This window comes from Martes martes, assembly GCF_963455335.1.
Source record: "Martes martes genome assembly, chromosome: 13".
NCBI lineage: Eukaryota > Metazoa > Chordata > Mammalia > Carnivora > Mustelidae > Martes > Martes martes.
The window spans coordinates 35,946,014-35,970,362 of NC_137901.1; the positions used below are offsets into that span (position 1 = coordinate 35,946,014).

Consider the following 24,349-nt stretch of genomic DNA (forward strand, 5'->3'; position numbering starts at 1 on the left):
GAGATACATAGGGCAAGTTCCCAAACAAAGGAGCTTCTGTCCCCATGGAACTTGGTGGAATGTGGGAGCATTCTGCTTCCCCAAGATTGAAAGTTCTCCAAAGTAGACCAAAGAGCTGTCCTCTTGGGTTTTTATGGAGGCTTTATGATGTAGCCATGATTGACAAGTCATTGGCCATTGGCTGATCCAGCCTCCACCCCTCCAGCCCCAGGGTGTCAGGGTTTGGGACTGAAAATTCCAACCACTTCATCACATCGCTGGTCCTCCTTTGGCAACCAGTCCCCACTGTTAAGTGCTTTCCAACAGCCACCTCACTAACATAACAAAATATACCTTTATCATTCTTAACACTTGGGAAATTAAAAGGGTTTGGGGAGCTGTGAGCCAGAAATGAGGATAATGACCAAATACATATTTCTTAAAATAAATCACATTATCACACTCTCACCCCCAAAGTCTCTAGCCTTAATATGCTTTTCCATTACCAGGACCACATTTTTAGAATCAAAACTTAGAACATAGAATCTGACAAAAGATTTCATATTTTGAATCCTGAATTTATGTATTTGAAAACCTAGATAGAGTTATAAAAATTAAAATGAATTTAATTAAACAGGAATTAAACACCTCTCTGAAATGGATTTAAATTACATGGAATTGGGCCTGTCCCCAGAAAGTCCAAGACATGTGGTCACCAGACATTCTCCACTATTAGGAAGAATTCTAGAATCCCAACCAAGTTCTCTACAATTAACATGAAAACATTCATAGTCTTTTGTGAGGAAAAGCCTGGCTCTGCATATAGACTCCTTGCTGTCCCTGCAGATACTGAACTTAGTTGTCCTGTGGCAATAAATATTTTTCAAAACATTCACTTTCAGAAGGGAATAAAAACCCTGACTCCGCCCAGTCTCTCAAGCATGGAGCTGTCACCTTGAGGTATCACTCAAGGCATCTTTCCTTTAAGATAGCTGCATTCTGATTAAATCACGCCCTTTCTTCAACCGGGCATCTGGCAAATACAGTCCATAAAACAAGTGATATTTAAAAGGGACCTTCATTTGAGTACTTACTGAATGTCTACTCTTGACAGGCACACGTCTGGGTCCTGGGGCCAAAGAGAGAAACAGGACATGCCTTAGAGTAGCAGCTCAAAGGAAGACTGACAGACAAGTCTGTCCTGAGGACTTCTCAGTCCGAGGTAGAGTCATAGTGAGTTCTCTTAAGTTGTGAGCAAAGAGGAGGGGACAGGCAGCCGGAACTCCTTTTATCTTGCCATGAAGGTCTTGTGCATAAGGGGACACCTATGGTGACCCCTACGGGAGCAGGAATTTGCCAACTGTGAGAACAGGAAGGAAGAACTCAAGGCAAAGAAGAGAGAATGAAGGAAAGCCCCCTGCTCTCCCCGGCAAAGACCTGCCTTCCATGTTCCAGAGACAGGAGGGGACTTCAGAGACATCGTAGGAGTGGTCAGAGACAAGGCCATAGGATTATAAAGGCTACAGATAATGTAGGTCCCTGTACCAACTCAAGGTATCTGGGCTCCATCCTGCTGGCCACAGAAAAGGTTTCTCATGTATTCATTCACTCATCTGCTTACTTGAGAGTTTGTTCTCTTAAACAGAGGAATGGCATAGTCAGATCTGACTGTCAGGAGGATCCTTTCTTCTGTTGCTGGGAGTTAGGCCAGGGAAGAAACAGAGAGGCCTCCCTGGGATGCAGCCCCTGCAGGATGCCAGCCTTGCCAGGCTCAGGTCATGCTGCTTTCCCAGACCCTGACCCCTCTGGTCACACCAACCTCTTTTTGACCCTTCGCACCTGCCAAGCCAGAGCTCCTCCCCTGCTTTGCCCTCCATCACTATCCTTTTTTAGGCCCTTTTCTCAGAAGCTGTCTTCCCCACCCCTGCCTCACTTTCTCACCCCTACTTCATCCTGCCTCTCTCCACCAACATGTTTGGAGCTTCCGATTCTCAGCTTATTCATGCACTTGGCCACTGTCCGCACCCCGTGAGAATGCACACTCCCTGAAGGCAATGGCCTTATCCGTCTAGATCACTGCTATGTCCTGGGGTCCGGGATAGGGCCTGGAACACAGTAGGTGCTCAATGAAGTAGTGCTGAGAAACAAATGAATGAGAAGAAGATATCATAATAATCCAGGTACGAAACAACAGGATCAGAGCAAGGGGAATGGAGAAGAAAGTGAGGTTGTCAGCAATCAGATTTGTAAATGGGAGGGGAGGGTGCAGAGGAGGGAAATAAAGGAGTCTAAGATACTTCTAGGTTTGTAACATGGGAGACTCTATTGCTTATAGAAGTGGAGAAATGAACAGATGATACAGGATTTTTATCTTCTTCGTGGGAGAAGAATGAAGTTCAGTTAAGGTTCCATGTCGTGTGCAGTTTCTAAGCAGCTGTGTCCAGCACAGAGCACCTCAGGCCCCGTCTGTGTCCCTCCACACTGTTAACATTTAGCTGGTGGAGGAATCCGCTACTTGCTTGTCTTAGACTACAGGTTTAAAGTTCCTTGGACAGAGACAGAACTTCTCTGTATTTTTAGCCCCAGCACAATATATGATACATACTAGGCCCCCATGAATGAATGTAACACAAGAAGAGAAGCAGGAAGAGGAGCAGGCGCGCCTTGGCAAAAGTTCAAGGTCAAATATCAGCCGCCAGCCTCAAAAGCTGCTGAGCTCACTCGGTGAACCTAAACAGGCCACACAGACTGAGAGAGGAGGTCTGATAAGGAAACCCCAACACTGCAAGGGAGGTCAGAGAAGGTCCCAGGGGAGGACACTGAGGAGGAAAGATCAGAGAGCTATCCTGGAGCCATTTGTGTGCTTAGTCACCAGAAATACACAAGACGCAACACACAAGAGTCATCTAATGAACACTAGCATCATTCCTTCAAAAGGCCAGTGAAACAGTGATGCCCTGCCTGACAAAAATGGCATAGAAAGAGAAGGAGAGGAAGAGAAGAGGCGGAGGGAGGATGAGGGGAGCCAATCTTACACGTAAGAGTACTTGTGTACAACTCCTAAATCAGGCAGTAATAAACAGAATTCCAACACCATATTTTAAAAAAAGAATACATCATCGCCAGGTGGGTTATGGTCAAGGAACATGAGGATGGTTAACAAAAAGTAAAGAAGTGAAATAAATAATCAATTCAAAAAACTAGAAAAATAACAACAAAGGAAACTGAAAGAGAAGTAAAGAAGAAAATTATACAGATAAAAAGTTGAAGAGGAAGGAACACCTGTAAACTCATTTTCTGAGGCCAGCATTACCCTGATACCAAAACCGGATAAACACACACATTACAGGCTAATATCCCCAACACACACACATTACAGGCTAATATCCCCAATGACCATCACTGCAAAAATCCTCAACAAAATATTAGCAAACCAAATTCAACAATACATTAAGAGGATCATACACCAGCCTCAAGGGGGATTTATGCCAGGGATGCAAAGATGGTTTAACATCCACATATCAATCAACAGCATACATCATCTTAACAAAGGCTAAAAATCATATGATCATCTCAGCTGGTACAGAAAAAGCATCTGACAAAAATTCAATATCCATTTGTGGTAAAAATTCTTACAAAGGTAGGTATAGAAGGAAATACCTCAATATAATAAAGGCTAAAGAGGAAAAATGCAGCGCTAACATCACACTCAATGGTGAAAAGCTGACAGCTTTTCCTCTAAGATCAGGAATAGACAAGGATGCCAGCTCTCATCACTTTTAATCAATATAGTATTTGGAGTCCTAGCCACAGCAGTCAGGCAAGTAAAAGAAATAAAAGGCTTCTAAACTGGAAAGGGAGAAGTAATAAAAGTGTCACTATTTATGACATAATACTATACAAAGACCTCAAGACTCCACCAAAAAGAAAAAAAAAAAGATTAGAATAAGTGAATTCAGTGAAGTTACAGCATACAAAATTAGTGTACAAAATGGGTTATGTTTCTATATACTAATAATGAGGTATCAGAAAGAAAAATTAGATAACAATCCCATTTATGATTGCATCCAAAAAAATGCCTAGAATTAAATTTAACCAATGCAGTGAAAAACCTATGTTCTAAAAGCTATAAAACACCGATGAAAGGAATTGAAGACAACACAAATAAACGGAAAGATATACCATGCTGCCGGACTGGAAGAATACTGTTAAAATGTCCCTACTACCCAAAGTAATCTATTTATTTGGCAGACAGAGATCAGAAGTAGGCAGAGAGAGAGGAGGAAGCAGGCTCCCTGCCGAGCAGAGAGCCCGACACGGGGCTCGATCCCAGGACCCTGAGATCATGACCTGAGCCGAAGGCAGAGGCCTTAACCCACTGAGCCACCCAGGCGCCCCTACCCAAAGTAACCTAAAGAGTCAATGCAATCTCCATCAAAATGCCAATGGCATTTTCACCAAAGTTGAACAAATAATCCTAAAATTTCTATGGAACCACAAAAGACCCCAAATAGCCAAAGCAAGCTGGAGAAAGAAAAACAAAGCTGGAACCCTCAGACTCCCTGATTTCAAACTATACTACAAGGCTACAGTAATCAAAACAGTATGATACTGGCACAAACACAGATACATAGATCAATAGAATAAAAGAGAAATAAAGCCATCAATAAACCTCTGACAAAGGAGGCGAGAATATACAATGGGGGAAAAGACAGGCTCTTCAATAAATTGTGATGGGAAACTGGACGGCTACAAGCAAGAAAATGAAACTGGACCAGTTCCTTGCATCACACACAAAAATAAATTCAAAATGGAGAAAAGACTTGAATATAAGACCCCAAACCACAAAATTCCTAGAAGAACATCTCTCAGACATCAACAGCTCTTGGACATCATCCTCAACAGTATCTTTTCGGACCAGTCTCCTCAGGCAAGGTGAACAAAAGCAAACATAAACAAATGGAATTACATCAAACTCAAAAGCTTTTTGTAGAGCGAAGGAAACCACCAACAAAGCAAAAAAGGCAGCCTACTGAATGGGAGAAGATGTTTGCAAATTATACATCCAGTAAGGAGTTAAGATCAAATATATATAAAGAAACTCCAAAACTTCCCAAATAACCCAATTAAAAAATGAGCAGAGGGCTTAGACATTCTCCCAAAGAAAACATACAGATGGCCAGCGGACATGAAAAGTGCTCAGCACCCCGAATCATCAGGGAAACATATCAAAACCACAGCGAGGTATCACCTTACACTGGTCGGAATCAGCTGTTATCAAAAAGACAAGAAATAAGTTGTGTTGGTGAAGACGTGCGGAAATGGGAGACCTTGTGCACTGTTGGTGGGAACATAAGTTGGTGCACTCTGGAAAACAGTACAGAGATGCCTCAAAAATTTTAAAACAGAACTACCATTTGACCCAACAATCCCACTTCTGGGTTTTTCTCCAAGGAAAATGAAAATACCAATTCAAAAGAGATATAGGCACCCCTATGTTTATTGAAGTTTTATTTATAATAGCCAAGATATGGAAGCAACCTGAGTGTCCACTGACAGAGGAATGGATAAAGAAGATGTGGTGTATACACACAATGGACTATTACTCAGCCATCAAACAGAATGAAATCTTGCCATTTGCAACAACATGGGTGGACCGAGAAGGTATAACGCTAAGTGAAATAAGTCCAATAGAGAAAGACAGATACCATATTATTTCACTTATATGTGGAATGTGAAAAAACAAAACAAACCAACAAAGCAGGCTCATAGATACAAGGAACAAGCTGTTACCAGAGTAAGGAGTACTTACAAGTAACAAGCTGTTACCAGAGTAAGGCTCAGAGGGTAGGGGAAATATATGAAGGGGATTAAGGGGTATAAACTTCCAGTTATAAAATAAATAAGTCATAGAGATGTAATGTACAGCATAGGGGATATAGTCAATAATATTGTAAGAAACTTGTACAGTGGAAGATAAGTAGGCTCATCCTGGGATCATTTCATAATGTACAAAATGATTGAATCATTATGATGTATACCTAATAGGATATTGTATGTCAACTGTACCTCAATTTTAAAAACAATCATTGAGGGACCCCTGGGCAGCTCAGTAGGTTGAGTGTTTGACTCTTGGTTTTGGCTCAGGTCATTATCTCAGGGTGGTGAAATAGAGCCCCATGCTGGGCTCTGGGCCACATTCAGCGGGGAGTCTGCTTGAGATTCTTGCTTTCTCTCTGCCTCTCCTCCCTGCATTCTTGTTCTCTCTCAAAATAAATAAATAAATCTTTAAAAATAAATAAATAAAAAGTATTGAGTTGCAAACAGAAAAGCAGTGCAAATCATATATGTCAAAATTATTATTTAAAAAACAACAAAATAGACAAAACTACTACTTTATCTAGAATTACAAAAAAATTATAAAATATCAAAGGGAAAATATCCACTGACACAGAGAAAGTTAAAAACATTCATAGGAGATTATATGTCTTTTTGCTAATCCATTTAAAATCCAAAAGAAATGAATGATTTCCTAGTAAAATATAATTTAGCAAAATTGATCCCAGTAAAGATACAGAGTTGCCAAAGATTTTCTCCTGCCACCCCCCAGCACATGCATGCAGACACACACGCACTCACATATGGACGCACTCCTTTTCACACAGGCCCACACAGTTCCCTAAGGGAATTCTAGCAAATGATCAGAGAAGACACAAATTTCTAAATATTTTTATAAAGTGAGAGTGGGCATCCTTGTCGTGTTCCTGATCTTAAGGGAAAGGCTCTCAACTTTTCCCCATTGAGAATGGTATTTGCTATGGGTTTTTCATAGATAGATTTTATCAAATTGAGGAATGTTCCCTTTATCCCTATACTCTGAAGAGTTTTAATCAGGAAAGGATGCTATATTTTGTCAAATGCTTTTTCTGTATCAATTGAGAGGACCATGTGATTCTTCTCTTTTCTCTTATTAATTTGTTCTATCACACTGATTGATTTGTAAATGTTGAACATTTCCTCATAATTGTTGAACATAATCCTCAAAAAGTTGAAAATAGAGCTACCCTATGACCTGGCAATTGCAGTACTTGGGTATTTACCCCAAAGATACAGATGTAGTGAGAAGAAAGGCTATATGCACCCCAGTGTTCCTAGCAGCAACGTCCACAGTAGCCAAACTGGGAAAAGAGCCAAGATGCCTTTCAACGGACGAATGGATAAAGGAGATGTGGTCCACATACACAATTGAATATTACGCAGCCATCAGAAAGGATGAATTCCCAACTTTTGCATCAACATGGATGGGAATGGAGGAGATTATGCTGAGTGAAATAAGTCAAGCAGAAAAAGTCACTTATCATATGGTTTCATTTACTTGTAGAACATAAGGAATAGCAAGGAGGACATTAGGAGAAGGAAGGGAAAAATGAAGGAGGGGAAATCCGAGGGGGAGAGGAACCATGAGAGATTGTGGACTCTGAGAAACAAACTGACGGTTTTAGAAGGGAGGGGGGTGAGGAGATCGGTGAGCCCGATGGTGGGTATTAAGGAGGGCACGTATTGCATGGAGCACTGGGTGTTATATGCAAACAATGAATTGTGAAACACTATCAAAAACTAATGATGTACTGTGTGGTGACTAACATAACAAAAAAAAAAGAAGAAACAGAACTTTGGAAAAAAACAAGTATTTTTATAAAGCAAGAATAAAACTGATACTTACACAAAAAAGTATTGCATATACCCACATAAAGGAAAGTACAAGAAGACTCAACAGCAGCACTGTTTGTCAGGGCAACAACACCACGAACCGACCAACATCCATTACAAGAACAACAGGTAAATACACTGTCATACATTCACCAGCAGTAAAGTGAGTAAGTGAGTATGCCACAGAATAACATGGGTAGGGTTTTTTTTTTTAAAGATTTTATTTATTTATTTGATAGACAGAGATCACAAGTAGGCAGAGAGGCAGACAGAGAGAGAGGGAGAAGCAGACTCCCTGCTGAGCAGAGAGCCGGATGCGGGGCTCTGTCCCAGGACCCGGGGATCATGACCTGAGCTGAAGGTAGAGGCTTTAACCCACTGAGCCACTGAGGCTCCCCAGTTTTTTGGTTTTTTTTTTTTAAAAAAACCAAGTGCAGGGCTTGGGCTCTCGACCCTGAGATCCTGACCTGAGCTGAGATTAAGAGTCTGCAGACGCTTAGCGGACTGAGCCAGCCAACTGCCGTACCATGGGTTGGTTTAAAAAACAATAAGCGAGGGGAGGAGTCAAGATGGCGGAGATCAGCTAGATAGCTTATCTAACCATTGTGAACACCTACAAATCCAACGGGAAATCGAAGAGAAGAGCAACAATTCCAGAAACAGAAAATCGATCACTTTCTGAAAGGTAGGGCCTGCGGAGAAGTGAATCCAAAGCGACGGGAAGACAGACCCCGGGGGCAGGGGCCGGCACCCGGCAAGCGGCGGAGTGACGGAGCACAAAATCGGGACTTTTAAAAGTCGGCTCCACTGGGAGACATCGCTCCAGAGGCTAAACTGGGGGGAAACCCAGGCGAGGTCAGCATAACCCCAGGTCCCGCGGGGTCACAGAAGGACCGGGGGTGTCTGAGTGCCGCAGAGCTCACAGGTATTAGAGCGGGGAAGCCGGCTACAGCGACAAAGCCGAGGAGTGAGCTCTAAGCCCGGGGTTACCTTGTGCCGGTCGAAGGCTGGGTGGGCTCGGAGCGCGGCCGGAGGCCAAGGAGACAAAAGCGATCCGGCGCTTTTCTCCAGCTCCAGCAATTGACTGCTTTCCTCAAGGTGCGACCGCAGGCCAGGGAGGCGGGGCGGTGGGCGCTTTGCTCTGAGAGCACAATGAGAAGCGGAACCCCAAGCTCTCGGCTCCTCCGGGCCGGAGACTGGGAGGCCACCATCTTCATTCCCGTCCTCCGGAACTCTACGGAAAGCGCTCAGGGAACAAAAGCTCCTGAAAGCAAACCCGAGCGGATTACGTAGCCCGGCCCCTGGCAAGGGCGGTGCAATTCCGCCTGCGGCAAAGACACTTGAGAATCACTACAACAGGCCCCTCCCCCAGAAGATCAACAAGAAACCCATCCAAAACCAACTTCAGTCACCAAGAACAGCAGAATTCCACAGCAGGAGAAAGCAAATCTTATCTGGACAAAATGACAAGGCGGAAAAACTCACCTCAAAAAAAGAACAAGAGGCCGTACCGAAGGCTGGAGACCTAATCAATACGGACATAGGTAACATGACAGATCTAGAGTTCAGAATGACAATTCTCAAGGTTCTAGCCGGGCTCGAAAAAGGCATAGAAGATATTAGAGAAACCCTCTCCGGAGAGATAAAAGCCCTTTCTGGAGAAATAAAAGAACTAAAAACTAACCAAGTTGAAATAAAAAAAGCTATTCATGAGGTGCAATCAAAAATGGAAGCTCTCACTGCCAGGATAAATGAGGCAGAAGAAAGAATTAGTGACAAAGAAGACCAAATGACAGAGAATAAAGAAGCTGAGCAAAAGAGAGACAAACAAATACTGGACCACGAGGAGAGAATTCGAGAGATAAGTGACACCATAAGACAACACAACATTAGAATAATTGGGATTCCAGAAGAAGAAGAAAGAGAGAGGGGAGCAGAAGGTATATTGGAGACAATTATTGGAGAGAATTTCCCTAATATGGCAAAGGGAACAAACATCAAAATCCAGGAGATGCTAAGAACGCCCCTCAAAATCAATAAAAATAGGTCCACACCTCGTCACCTGATAGTAAAATTTACAAGTCTTAGCGACAAAGAGAAAATCCTGAAAGCAGCCCGGGAAAAGAAGTCTGTAACATACAAGGGTAAAAACATTAGATTGGCAGCGGACCTATCCACAGAGACCTGGCAGGCCAGAAAGAACTGGCATGATATATTCAGAGCACTAAACGAGAAAAACATGCAGCCAAGAATACTATATCCGGCTAGGCTATCATTGAAAATAGAAGGAGAGATAAAGAGCTTCCAGGACAAACAAAAGCTGAAAGAATTTGCAAACACCAAACCAGCTCTACAGGAAATATTGAAAGGGGTCCTCTAAGCAAAGAGAGACCCTAAAAGTAGTAGATCAGAAAGAAACAGAGACGATATACAGTAACAGTCACCTTACAGGCAATACAATGGCACTAAATTCATATCTCTCAATAGTTACCCTGAATGTTAATGGGCTCAATGCCCCAATCAAAAGACACAGGGTATCAGAATGGATAAAAAAACAAAACCCATCAATATGCTGCCTACAAGAAACTCATTTTAGACCCGAAGACACCTCCAGATTTAAAGTGAGGGGGTGGAAAACAATGTACCATGCTAATGGACATCAGAAGAAAGCTGGGGTGGCAATCCTTATATCAGATCAATTAGATTTTAAGCCAAAGACTATAATAAGAGATGAGGAAGGACACTATATCCTACTCAAAGGGTCTGTCCAACAAGAAGACCTAACAATCTTAAATATCTATGCCCCTAACATGGGAGCAGCCAACTATATAAACCAATTAATAACAAAATCAAAGAAATACATCGACAGTAATACAATAATAGCAGGGGACTTTAACACTCCCCTCACTGAAATGGACAGATCATCTAAGCAAAAGATCAACAAGGAAATAAAGGCCTTAAATGACACACTGAACCAGATGGACATCACAGATATATTCAGAACATTCCATCCCAAAGCAACAGAATATACATTCTTCTCTAGTGCACATGGAACATTCTCCAGAATAGACCACATCCTGGGTCATAAATCAGGTCTCAATCGGTACCAAAAGATTGAGATCATTCCCTGCATATTTTCAGACCACAATGCTCTGAAGCTCGAACTCAATCACAAGAGGAAATTTGGAAAGAACGCAAATACATGGAGACTAAACAGCATCCTTCTAAAAAATGAATGGGTCAACCAGGAAATTAAAGAAGAATTGAAAAAATTCATGGAAACAAATGATAATGAAAACACAACAGTTCAAAATCTGTGGGACACAACAAAGGCAGTCCTGAGAGGAAAATATATAGCGGTGCAAGCCTTTCTCAAGAAACAAGAAAGGTCTCAAATACACAACCTAACCCTACACCTAAAGGAGCTGGAGAGAGAACAACAAAGAAAGCCTAAACCCAGCAGGAGAAGAGAAATCATAAAGATCAGAGCAGAAATCAATGAAATAGAAACTAAAAAAACAATAGAACAAATCAACAAAACTAGGAGCTGGTTCTTTGAAAGAATTAATAAGATTGATAAGCCCCTGGCCAGACTTATCAAAAAGAAAAGAGAAAGGACACAAATAAATAAAATCATGAATGAAAGAGGAGAGATCACAACCAACACCAAAGAAATACAAACAATTATAAGAACATACTACGAGCAACTCTATGGCAACAAATTTGACAATCTGGAAGAAATGGATACATTTCTAGAGATGTATAAACTACCACAACTGAACCAGGAAGAAACAGATAACCTGAACAGACCCATAACCAGTAAGGAGATTGAAACAGTCATCAAAAATCTCCAAACAAAAGTCCAGGACCAGACGGCTTCCCAGGGGAATTCTACCAAACATTTAAAGAAGAATTAATTCCTATTCTCCTGAAACTGTTCCAAAAAATAGAAATGGAAGGAAAACTTCCAAACTCATTCTATGAGGCCAGCATCACCTTGATCCCAAAACCAGACAAGGATCCCACCAAAAAAGAGAATTACAGACCAATATCCTTGATGAACACAGATGCGAAAATTCTCACCAAAATACTGGCCAATAGGATCCAACAGTACATTAAAAGGATTATTCACCACGACCAAGTGGGATTTATTCCAGGGCTGCAAGGTTGGTTCAACATCCGCAAATCCATCAATGTGATACAATACATTAATAAAAGAAAGAGTAAGAACCATATGATACTCTCAACAGATGCTGAAAAAGCATTTGACAAAGTGCAGCATCCCTTCCTGATTAAAACTCTTCAAAGTGTAGGGATAGAAGGCACATACCTCAATATTATCAAAGCCATCTAGGAAAAACCCACCGCAAATATCATTCTCAATGGAGAAAAACTGAAAGCTTTTCCACTAAGGTCAGGAACACAGCAGGGATGTCCGTTATCACCACTGCTGATAGTACTAGAAGTCCTAACCTCAGCAATCAGACAACAAAAAGAAATTAAAGGCATCCAAATCGGTAAAGAAGAAGTCAAACTATCACTCTTTGCAGAGGATATGATACTATATGTGGAAAACCCAAAAGGCTCCATTCCAAAACTGCTAGAACTTATACAGGAATTCAGTAAAGTGTCAAGATATAAAGTCAATGCACAGAAATCAGTTACATTTCTTTACACTAACAACAAGACAGAAGAAAGAGAAATTGAGGAGTCAGTCCCATTTACAATCGTACCCAAAACCATAAGATACCTAGGAATAAATCTAACCAAAGAGGCAAAGAATCTATACTCAGAAAACTATAAAGTACTCATGAAAGAAATTGAGGAAGACACAAAGAAATGGAAAAATATTCCATGCTCATGGATTGGAAGAACAAATATTGTGAAAATGTCTATTCTACCTAAAGCAATCTACACATTTAATGCAATCCCTATTAAAATCCCACCCATTTTTTTCAAAGAAATAGAACAAATAATCCTAAAATTTATATGGAACCAGAAAAGACCTCGAATAGCCAAAAGAATATTGAAAAAGAAAGCCAAAGTCGGTGGCATCACAATTCCAGACTTCAAGCTCTATTACAAAGCTGTCATCATCAAGACAGTATGGTACTGGCACAAAAACAGACATATAGACCAATGGAACAGAATAGAGAGCCCAGAAATAGACCCTCAACTCTATGGTCAACTAATCTTCTACAAAGCAGGAAAGAATATCCAATGGAAAAAAGACAGCCTCTTCAACAAATGGTGCTGGGAAAATTGGGCAGCCACATGCAGAAAAATGAAATTGGACTATTTCCTTACACCACACATGAAAATAGACTCAAAATGGATGAAGGACCTCAATGTGAGAAAGGAATCTATCAAAATCCTTGAGAAGAATGCAGGCAGCAACCTCTTTGACTTCAACCGCAGCAACTTCTTCCTAGGAACATCGCCAAAGGCAACAGAAGCAAGGGCAAAAATGAACTATTGGGATTTCATCAAGATCAAAAGCTTTTGCACAGCAAAGGAAACAGTTAACAAAACCAAAAGACAACTGACAGAATGGGAGAAGATATTTGCAAACGACATATCAGATAAAGGGCTAGTATCCAAAATCTATAAAGAGCTTATCAAACTCAATACCCAAAGAACAAATAATCCAGTCAAGAAATGGGCAGAGGACATGAACAGACATTTCTGCAAAGAAGACATCCAGATGGCCAACAGACACATGAAAAAATGCTCCACATCACTCGGCATCAGGGAAATACAAATCAAAACCACAATGAGATACCACCTCACACCAGTCAGAATGGCTAAAATTAACAAGTCAAGAAATGACAGATGCTGACAAGGATGCGGAGAGAGGGGAACCCTCTTACACTGCTGGTGGGAATGCAAGCTGGTGCAACCACTCTGGAAAACAGTGTGGAGGTTCCTCAAAAAACTGAAAATAGAGCTACCCTACGACCCAGCAATTGCACTCCTGGGTATATATCCTAAAGATACAAACGTGGTGCTCCGAAGGGGCACGTGCACCCGAATGTTTATAGCAGCAATGTCCACAATAGTGAAACTGTGGAAAGAGCCTAGATGCCCATCAACAGATGAATGGATAAAGAAGATGTGGTATATATGCACAATGGAATACTATGCAGCCATCAAAAGACATGAAATCTTGCCATTTGCGACGACGTGGATGGAACTAGAGGGTATCATGCTTAGCGAAATAAGTCAATCGGAGAAAGACAACTATCATATGATCTCTTTGATATGAGGAAGTGGAGATGCAAGGCGGGGGGGGTTGGGGGGAGGTAGGAAAAGAAAAAATGAAAAGATGGGATTGGGAGGGAGACAAACCATAAAAGACTCAATCTCAAGAAACAGACTGAGGGTTGTGGGGGGGAGGGGGGACGGGAGAGGGTGGTGGGGAAATGGACATTGGGGAGGGTATGGGCTATGATGAGTGCTGTGAAATGTGTAAACCTGACGATTCACAGACCTGTACCCCTGGGGATAAAAATACATTATATGTTTATTAAATTAAAAAAAAAAAGAAAAAAATAAAAAATAAAAAACAATAAGCAAATGAGAAAACTATAAAAGGGTACAAATGATATATTTCCCTTTATAAAAAGTTTGAGAATTAAACATATGTTGTTTAGGGATCCAGACTGGGAGGAAGAAGTTAAAACATCTGGCCTGTGACCTCTTCACTCCTTTTCAGAGCAATGCCTCTGGAGAAAGAAAAAAGGCAAGTGACCCCTTCTAGTCTTTTGTTAAGTATGCCAATAACCAGACTACTTAATAAACAGCCTCATGATACTTGCTAAAATGAGAGCTCTTGTTTCTGGAAAGCCCTTACCAGGACAGGACTGGCTAAGGGTTACCTGGCTGAGGATTACCTGTGGTAAGTAAGTGTAGATTGATGGCCTCATCAGCCACGACTCTCTGAGCTATGAAGTAGAGATGTCTCATAAGGGAATGTTACTCACCGGGCGGGGGGACCTGTGACCCCACACTTGGAGACCTCTCCTATTCTGGGTCCGAGAGCACACGTCTGAGCCATGACAAAAAGACCTAAGACAGACCCCTCCTTGGTCCCTCTGCATCTCTTAAGTCTGTATTCTTGAAATATTAGCATAACTAGATTAGCACAGCTAGGTAACAAGATCTCTGATCTGTCAACCGATCTGATAATCTGAGCCTTTGCGTTTGCTCACAAGAGTAAGTGATTTTCAGGTAAAAGTATAAAGAAAAGAAAAGAATAGTGCTGAGGCTAGTGGATAACACCAGGGAGGGCTATAAAAGACACTTCCAAGTTCCTGGTAATGTCCTGATTCTTAAGTACAGGAGGGTGCCAGTCAGCATTCTCCAGAGAAACTCAATAAATAGGATATACGTGGAGATTTATTATAAAGAATTGGCTCTCGTGATTGTGGAGGCTAACAAGACCCAAGATGGGTTGTCCAAAGGCCTCAGAACCAACGGGGTTAGTCTCAGAGGGAATTCAAAGGTAGTAGGCAACCGATGTCCCAGCTCGTTACCATCAGGCAGAGAGAATGTGTTCCACTCAGCAGACTGGATGAGGCCAGTCCACACTGGCAAGGGCAATCTTCTTGACTCAGTCTCCCAACTCGGGTCTTCACCTCATCCAGAAACCCCCTCACAGACACGCCTAGAATCATTCTGACCAATTATCTGAGCACCTTGTGGCCCAGTCACGTTGACACATAAAATTAACCATCACAACAGGCATTTGTTTTATTGTTCTTTAAATAACACACAGATGCGATATTTGTGAACGACATGACCTCGGTGCTAAACGTATGAAGCAAATGCAATTTGATAAAAGAAGATAATGAGTGGAGAACACCTTTGAAAAGGTTGATGTGAAGGGGAAGAGGGAGATGAGGAGGTAGCTTGAGAGTCGGGTGGGCTCAGGTACAGCCTGAAACAAACACAAATTCCTGGAGTAGGTATCCAGGCCACTTTTCAAAATTCTCTCCTGGTTGGTTCACTAATGGGACATTCACCTGCATTATGCCATCTTCCAATATGTACTGATTACAAAGAATCCAAAGCTGTATTCCTGTAAGCCTCTGGTTGAGCAGTCTCAGAGATGGGAGTTCCGATTGGGTGGAAAGGAGCTAAGGTAAGAAAGTATCTGTACTGGGAAAAATCCACCTTTCACTTTCCTGCAAGACGACTGTGTTTAGTTTCTTCCTTCTCCATCTCTGGTACTCTTATGTGAACCTCTCATTTAGGAGCCATAAGACTATGGCCCTCCACCATCCACTGGCTTTCCATGCCACGTGCCAGTGATAACGAAACACGGAAGTCAGAGCAGATAACTGGGGGAAAGAGCTTCAGCTGGAGAAGATGCCCGGAGCGGGGGACACAAGGAGTAGCCCTGCTGGGTGGTTACAGGAAGCTTTAAGCTCTGACAACAAGTATCTTTCGTTCAGCTTCTTCTGATCTCTCCTAAGATCACATAAAGATAATTCTTTTCTGTCCCTCAACTGTCACTTTTTATGACAATGACTTACAGCAGATAGTGAATTACATGTCAGTCTCTCCACTTCTATCCAGTAAAATCCCAATGGAGGCTCTTAACTGGGAGATATCCTTCCAAGGGCTCTAGCCATGCACACAAGTTTATGAATAAAGCTGTTCGTCCTAACAGCATTTCTAATCGCAAAGAGTTTGGAAATAATCCAAATCTGAAAAAAAGGATATTGGCTATATTATGGTACATGCGTACAGACAGAATATTGTGTCCCTAATAAATTAAGTTCTTGAAGATTTAATGACAAAAAAAATGGCTCCAACCTATTTACCAGTAAAGATTCAGTACACAACACCCTATAAAGACAATTATCTCCATAGTTAAGAACGTACACCTACCTATACAGAAAAGGCTAGAAAAATGGATCAAAATGTTAACCATGGTTAGTAATAAAATCATGGGTGATTTTTTTTCCTCTTACACTTATATATTCCTCAACAAGTACATCATTTTTACAAGTGGAAAAAGGAAAGATTAAAATTATATATCACTATGAATAAGACTGATCAGTTAGGTCAGAAGTAGAACAATACAACCCTTATACTGGGAAAAATATTTTAAAATTTATATTTGATAAGAATCTAGTATCCAGAATATATTAAGAATTCTTACAGTTCAAGAATAACAAAGCAACCTAATTTAAAAATAGGCAAAGGAACTGAACAGACATCTCTCCACAAAAAGAATAGAAAAATGGCCAACAGGCACAAGGAAAGAGGCTCAACATCATTGGTCACTGGGGAAATGCAAATCACGACCAAAATGTGTACCACTTCACACCCACTGGGATGGCTGTGATTTTTAAACAAGGGCAATAATAAACATTGAGGAAGATGAAGAGAAGTTGGAACCCTTGGGGCAACCTCTGTGGAAAACAGTCTGGCAGTCTCTCAAAGAGCTACGTGTCCAGTTACCATTATGACCAGCAGTTTTACTCTTAGATATATGGCCAAGAGAACTGAAAGTAGATGACCACACAGAAATTTGTACACAGATGTTCACAGCAGCATTATTCATAGCTGCCCCCCAAAATGGAAATAACCCAAATGCCCATGCAGTGATGAGCGGATCAGCAAAATGTGGTGCTATCCATCAATGGAGTGTTAGCACAAAAAGGAAGTACAGATACATGCTTAAAATATGGCTGAACCCTGAAAACATGTTAAGTGAAAGCCAGTCCCAAAAGTCACATGTTGTATGGTCCCATTTATAGGAAATATCTAGAAAAGGCAAATCCTAGAGAGAGTAAATTAGTGGTTTGGGGGTATGCAGTATGGGGTCAGGGAGAAATGGAGAGTGTCTGCTAATAGGTATGGGGTTTCTTTTGGGGATGATGAGTACATTCTGGACAATGTCCGCAAGGATAACCTAGTTCACACCATTATTATGGGTAAGCAGGTGTCTAAAGTAGTTAGCTTTCCTGTTTAGCCACACACCCGAGGGGACACAGATCTCCAGATTCTGCCCCCTTCAGGCCAAGAAAGAAAATGGGGACAGTGAGGATCAGCAATAAGAAATGTGGTTTACAGCTCATAAGATGTGTTCTAACCCTCAGAGTCCGGACAAGAGTCACATCAGATAAGTAACTTTAATAAGGGGGCATTTGGCTTAAAACTAACCCACAGGGAACGGTTTGAACTCAAGTCAACAAGGCCACAAAGTCATGATGTGTCACCCAAATCAAGGCCACCTTCCTAGATGGGTCACAGGTGTGACTATGCAGGGCTCCATGCTCACACTCTGCAGGGCTCTGTGCTTGGTTTAATACTCTTTTGCTAGCTTGAAATTCTTATTAATTTTATCTTTACATTTCTGGGTGTTTTTTATTTATTTTTTTTTTGAGAGAGAGAGAGAGTGTGAGCAGCAGGGGTGGGTGGGGAGGAGAAGAGGGAGAGGGACAAGAAGACTCCATGCTGAGGTCAGAGCCCGACATGGGGTTCAATCCCACGGCCATCACAAGTTGAGCTGAAATCAAGAGTCAGATGCCTAACTGACTGAGCCACCCAGGCCCCCCTTAACTTGTGTTTTACAAGTGAAGTCCAATGGAACAAGGGAGCGTGTGCATGGGTAGGGGAAGGTTGCAACAGGCACATGTGCCAATCCTTGTACGCATTAGCACAGAGTGCTGAGAGCTGCACGGTCCATGGGAGCTCAGTGAGAACCAAAATGAGTACGAGGTTAAGTGTGTTCCCTTGTAACTAAGGCCTAGAACCCCAGAGGCCTTCCATGCAAACCAGAAGTGGCTTTGAATGCACAGAGATGGCAAACCAAGGGTCCTACCATATCCTTTCTTACGTGGGTTACTCTGCTGTACTAGCCAACCACTTACACTGAAATGACATAGAAAAACTGGAAAGACAAGGCAGCCCACAGTTACTCTCCCTTTCAGCCCTTCCTTACTCACCAGATGAAGGGAGAGGGTTAACAGAACGAACACGTGTCAAGAAGTGAAGTAACAACAGAGTTCGTCCCCTACGGTGATTCCACTATTCTGATAGGAACAAGATACACAGGCCTGTAGGAGCTCAGAACTGGGAATTGCAGAGGATTCTGCATGGAAGGTAAATGCTCTTACAGTTGCATTTCGAACTGGCATTGTGTAATACAAAAATGGATGGTAAAATCCATGCTAATATTTAAAATTTCAAATTTTTATTTCCTTACAAGGGCCTTAAATAGCAAATAAAAAACCGTAATGAGGCAAGAGAGATCAGAGGAAAGGGAAAAGCTGTATAGTATCTTGAACAGTAAGCGAGTGACCGAGTGCCTCCTCCCTTGGGGGTTCTCGCCTTTGAGGGAGCACCGGCAGCGCCTGGAGGCTTACACCCACAGACGGCTGTGCACGCTCTCCAAGCTTCCCGATCCAGGAGGTCTGGGGGGAGGGGACCCCAGAACCTACCTTCTGGAAAGCTCCCGGTTGCTGTGGATGCTGCTGCCCCACGCTCAGAACTACCCGACTAGAATGTGTCCACCTCAGCCTCTGACAAGCTGTACGACGCCACCCAGAAGGTTCATGCTGTTACCTCGTAAATATTCAGTTGCTCCACCAAGTCCAGGTCAGTCCCTTTCTTGTTCAAGTGCCGCTGGGACACGGCCGCAATGCCCAGCTCTTCCAGGCAGTCCACCACGTCGTAGAAGCTGTCCTGGTCTGGCAACCCCGACAGTGTCTAAAGAAAGAACAGGACACGAACATGTTTTAGGGGACTGTCTCAAGGCTAGGCAGCAGCCAGGATTATAACTATATGGGACAAACCAAGACAGATGATCAGATCATTTGAGAAAAACTCCTTTAGTGTGGTAAGCAGAACGCACCCCAAAAACCCACCCTGGTATATAGGTTCTGTTTAATCCCCTTCCTTGAGTCTAAACAGGACACTCCCATCACTGAAGCACATTACGTGGCCACAGGGAAGGTATTTTACAGATATTCACGACCCAAAGCAGCTGATTTTGAGTTAATCACAGGGAAGATTATTCTGGGTGGGCCTGACCTAATCAGGTGGGCCGTTTTAAAGCAGGTTTAGGCATTTCCGGAGCTCAGAGACTAGGAGAGAGATGACCCTGCTGGCCCTGAAGCAGCGGCAAGCCACCATGAGTTCTCCAGCTGCAAGGAAATGAGCTCTGCCAACAACCACAAAAGCTTGGAAGAGGATCCCAAGCCTCAGACCAGACTCTAGTCCTGGTTGATACCTTGTCTACAGCTTTGTGAGACTCTGAGCAGAGGACCCGGTTAGGCGGTGCCTGGAACCTGTCCCATGGAAACTGTGAGATGATAAGTCTGTGCTGTTTTAAGTTGCTAAATTTGTGGTAATTTGTTATATGGCAATAGAAAACTAACACGCTCCGTGATGAGAAACTCCTGTTAGGACCAATCTACCGACAGCTGGCGTTATAACAGTGTAATGATTCCTTTTTCTTTCAATTGGGTAGGCCTTCCCCTTGGTCTAGGAAATTAAGGAAAACATGAGAAATTTCAAAGCAGCAACCAAAAGATGAAAGGATAGCCCAAGGGCGGGGGGGGGGGGCGGGGGAGATGACTTCTCTTTGAATTCTGTGTCTCTTAAAAGAAGGATGATCTCGGGGTGCCTGGGTGGCTCAGTGGGTTAAGCCTCTGCCTTCAGCTCAGGTCATGATCCCAGGGTCCTGGGATCGAGCCCCACATCGGGCTCTCTGCTCAGCAGGGAACCTACCTCCTCTCTCTCTCTGCCTGCCTGTCTGCCTACTTGTGATCTCTGTCTGTCAAATAAATAAATAAAATCTTTAAAAAAAAAAAAAAGGATGATCTCTCAGATGGGCCTTCTGCTCAGAACTGGAGGGACCCTCAAGGTGATTTACTATAAGCCCTTATCTCATGATAGGAGGGTTGGGGAGGAAAGGGGTTTGCCTGAGGGAACAAGCAGTTCCTGCAGACTTGGGACAGGAGCCTCGCCTCTCCTCACACACTCATGCTTCTGCACAAATTATTCTGGCCTGGAATTCCAAACACGGGTCTTTACTCCCTATTTCATTGTCTTTGCATTTCCAAGAACCCTTCATATAGATTTCAAAATTATTCTGAACCCAGAAAAGACCAACACTGTCCTAAGAACAGTTCATAGCACCAACTTTCCCAACGCTTCTATTTGGAGGCTATTAATAATTGGAAAGAACGTCTCTATTCAGGACCCAAATAATGGCTTTTTCCTTTCAATGCTGAGCGAAGAGGATACAACTCACTGCTGTTGAGATCAGAAATGAGTGAAAAATAACTGGGACGGGATAACTTAGTCCATCAGGGGCCTCAGCAAGGACCCAGAGCAGGAGGCTGTAAACCAGTCAGACTCCATAATAAACAGGTGCTCACACCTAAGGGGCCAAGCGGGAAAGCACACGCCAGCGTCTGCAGATGTCAGGAAAGGCGGCACCTCCGCATTAGCCGACCACAGTCTCCTGAGGGGTCCATGGCTCCTGACACTAAATGAGAAAGTATGCAGCCGTTCAAAGAATCCTGTCATCAAAACAATCCAACTTCCGGTTTTAGTGAAAACCCTTGAACCTGTTAAAAGATGAGGAAAAGAAAACAGGACCCCAAACCAGGGCTGGGCTGGTGAACGCAGATGCCCTGATGGCAGGCCCTGCCAAATTCCCCACTTGAGGAACCTAGGTGAGTTGACATTTAGTGTTGGATTTAAAACTTCCTATTCAACCATGGGGGGCCACAAGGAGGTGCAGAGGGCTCTCCTCTCCACTCAGTTCCCTTCCCTTCTTCTTTCCTCTTTTCCCTACTTATAAAAGTTTCCAGGGAGTTAAATTCCTCAACCTAATTCCCATCGCCTTAGCGAGCCCAACCATGATGGGTGGTGGGGCGGGGTTGGGGGTGGGGTGGGGCTGTGGTTACTAGTGGTCAAACAATCAGGTCCAAAGAACCAAACACATTCAGGGAGACTTACTCAATAATAGGTCCAGAAGTGAGGGTATGAAGAGGTCATTTGTCATTTCCACCATGAAAATTTGGGCTGGAGCCAAGCCCACGTACCAACCCCTTCAACATGTGGCTGCAGGAGAGATGGCCTTTTGCCACCAACAAACACAGGGGCTTTTCTCCAGTTGTAGGGGAAGAGGACTATCTATCCTGGAAACACATGCCCAGCAAACTGTGCCACGCCCCCACCACTCCCTGGGTCCTGTCCTCTCATTTCTACCCTGACACCTCATGGCTAAACCGCCTCCTTCCAGCAAAGGTGGTGGCTACCCCCAGGAAGTCTGTGAGGCAGACGTCTCTTGATGCCTTTACTTTCAGATGACGTCCATGACCCCCTTTCCTGCTTCCTCTCAAACCTCATCCTTCCAGGGCTGGTGACAGGTAAATCTTCAAAGGCATCTCTCCGAGGGAGAAATTTCTGTCCTAAAGGACATGTTCTTTGCCTCTTCTGGGTTCTCACCGATTGCATCAAATCTTTCTTACAGGATACCATCAGTGTGGCAAATGCCTGCACACAAATTTTCAGAGCAACATTATTTGTGAACTCCAAAAGCTGTAAAAACCCAAGTCCCCTTCAGTGGGAGCACCCACTGTGGGGTATCTGTGTAACAAGATACTGCGCAGCAGCAGAAAGGAGCAAGCGTTAACACCCTCCGGAGCAGATCAGCCTCAAAGGCGTTATGCTGAGTGACAGCAGCCAGCCTCAAAGGGTTACATCTATCCTGTATGGTTCTATTCGATGGGGATGAAATGACAAACTACAGTGCTAGAGAACGGTTGTCAGGGTAGGAAGAGGCCATGAGGAGATCACGATAAAAGGCTAACATGAGGGAGATCTGGAGGGAGATGGGAATGTTCTATATTCTAACTGTGAAGGGTATACATAGCTAAACAAGTTTTACAGCTGACACAGCTGAATTTTTTTTTTTACAAGTTTCTAGTACGGTAATTAACAATAAATGAAATGTAAAAACAAAGGTGAGTACTCAGCATGAATCCCATCCAGCTTACCTCCTGCCCCCACCCCCCTTTCCTGAAAGCTCCAGGCCAGCCTCACAGGAAGAGGAACAGTAATACCTCTTGTGACTCAGGCCCCCTCATAAGCCTCTTCTTTTCCTATACAGCAGTCAGTACCTGAGCACCTCAAAGTGGGGCGTTCCCACTGAGGGGGTTTCAGCTGGATCAAGACAGGGCATTGTAGAACGTTAGCGTGCAGGATGAGAAATGGTTAGTTTCTGATGTTCCTTCAGATCTGACAACATGGGGTCAGGGGATAGGAGCAGGAATGGGGGGGATTAGTCTGGATCTTGGAAACCCCCCATTAATGTCCCTGTTCAACAAAGAGAGCAGACACCAGCCTCAGAACCCTAAGCAGGCTAAAATGTAGCACCCTTGTTTTGTCACAAAAATGTTCCTGTTTTGAATTCCATGTTATTAGTCCACCTTCTATTTTGTTGAAAGAAAACTTAGAAAAACAATATAATAATTTCCCAGATTTCAGAGTCTGAATTTTTTCCAGACCTGTATTAACATTTTGATGTATTTTTTCTTTGTTTGGGATCTCAGAAGATTTTACTCACTGGGGCACTAAACTGGACTAAAACTCAACAAAGGAAAACAAACCCAGCATGGGTGCCAGTGGTTTATTTGACCTTTTGGGGGGAAAGGATGACATTTGGAGTAATGTCCATAGGACTTTCCCCTGAGCCAGAGCTAATGAAAGATGAGACAGAACCGCCAGAGAGAAAAAGTAAGCGAGGAATTCCTGGACATTAAGCGCCATCTGATGCCAAGAAGAATGTGACATGCGCTGGGTCCTTGCCAGCCACTGGCAGCAGAATGCCCACAACCCCCACCAATGCTGCTGGGACCATCAGAACCGCCCAGTGCACCCTCTGCCAATAGGATGGGTAGCATTGCAATGGAAAACACCAGACAAGAGGGAAAATTCCATTTTTGCTGAAGTCTGTGGTTTCCAAAACAATGTCAGTGACTGAAAAGGACAGGAAATAGATGACCTTAATCTTAAAAAACAACAACAACAACAGAAAATTGCTTTAAAATTGCAAGGAAAAATCAACTCATGAAGACATTTGAAAGCATAAATGGAATTCTTAGGATTATCCTACAGAAAAGTACTGCCCATTCCTCACCAGCACCGTAGAAGAATTTCGGGTGTCCTTATCAACAGATGGCATTTCATTAAAAAGCAATCCCTGCCATTGAGCCCCAGGGGAAAATGTTTGTTGTTTTACTGTATATTTCTTTTCTTCTTAATAGAGTTAATGTCTTTCATTTTTCTACTGGGTTCTTCATATATTGAGGGTTGTATAATTTTCTGCCCCATTCTGCCCCATTGCAAACAATTTCCTAATTTGCCGCTTGCCCTTAGCTTTTGTTTGCGGTTTTCATTTTACAAATAAGATCTGTTTATAATTTTATGCAGTGAAATATTTAAAAAGTCCTTCCCTTTGGATTCTTTTTGGCAGGTTTGATGATTAACATAATCTTCTCCTACCAGAGATGAACTAATCTTCACCTCTACTTATTTTTCCACCGTTTGTTGTGTTACATTGAACTCTTTGTCTGGAATTCATTTCAGTATCGGTCAAAGGATGTGTTTGGTTATTTCCATTTGGCAC

General features: G+C 42.8%; 1 protein-coding gene across 6 annotated transcripts in view; it reads right to left on the reverse strand.

Annotated features, from left to right (window-relative positions):
- Positions 1 to 24,349, reverse strand: part of FHOD3 (formin homology 2 domain containing 3) — a 460,829-nt gene that overhangs the window by 149,238 nt on the left and 287,242 nt on the right. For all 6 annotated transcript variants that reach the window (XM_080821452.1, XM_080821455.1, XM_080821454.1 and 3 more), the window contains exon 9: positions 19,270 to 19,413. In XM_080821452.1, the coding sequence (XP_080677578.1) occupies positions 19,270 to 19,413 (144 nt within the window). The remainder of the gene's footprint in view (positions 1 to 19,269; positions 19,414 to 24,349) is intronic.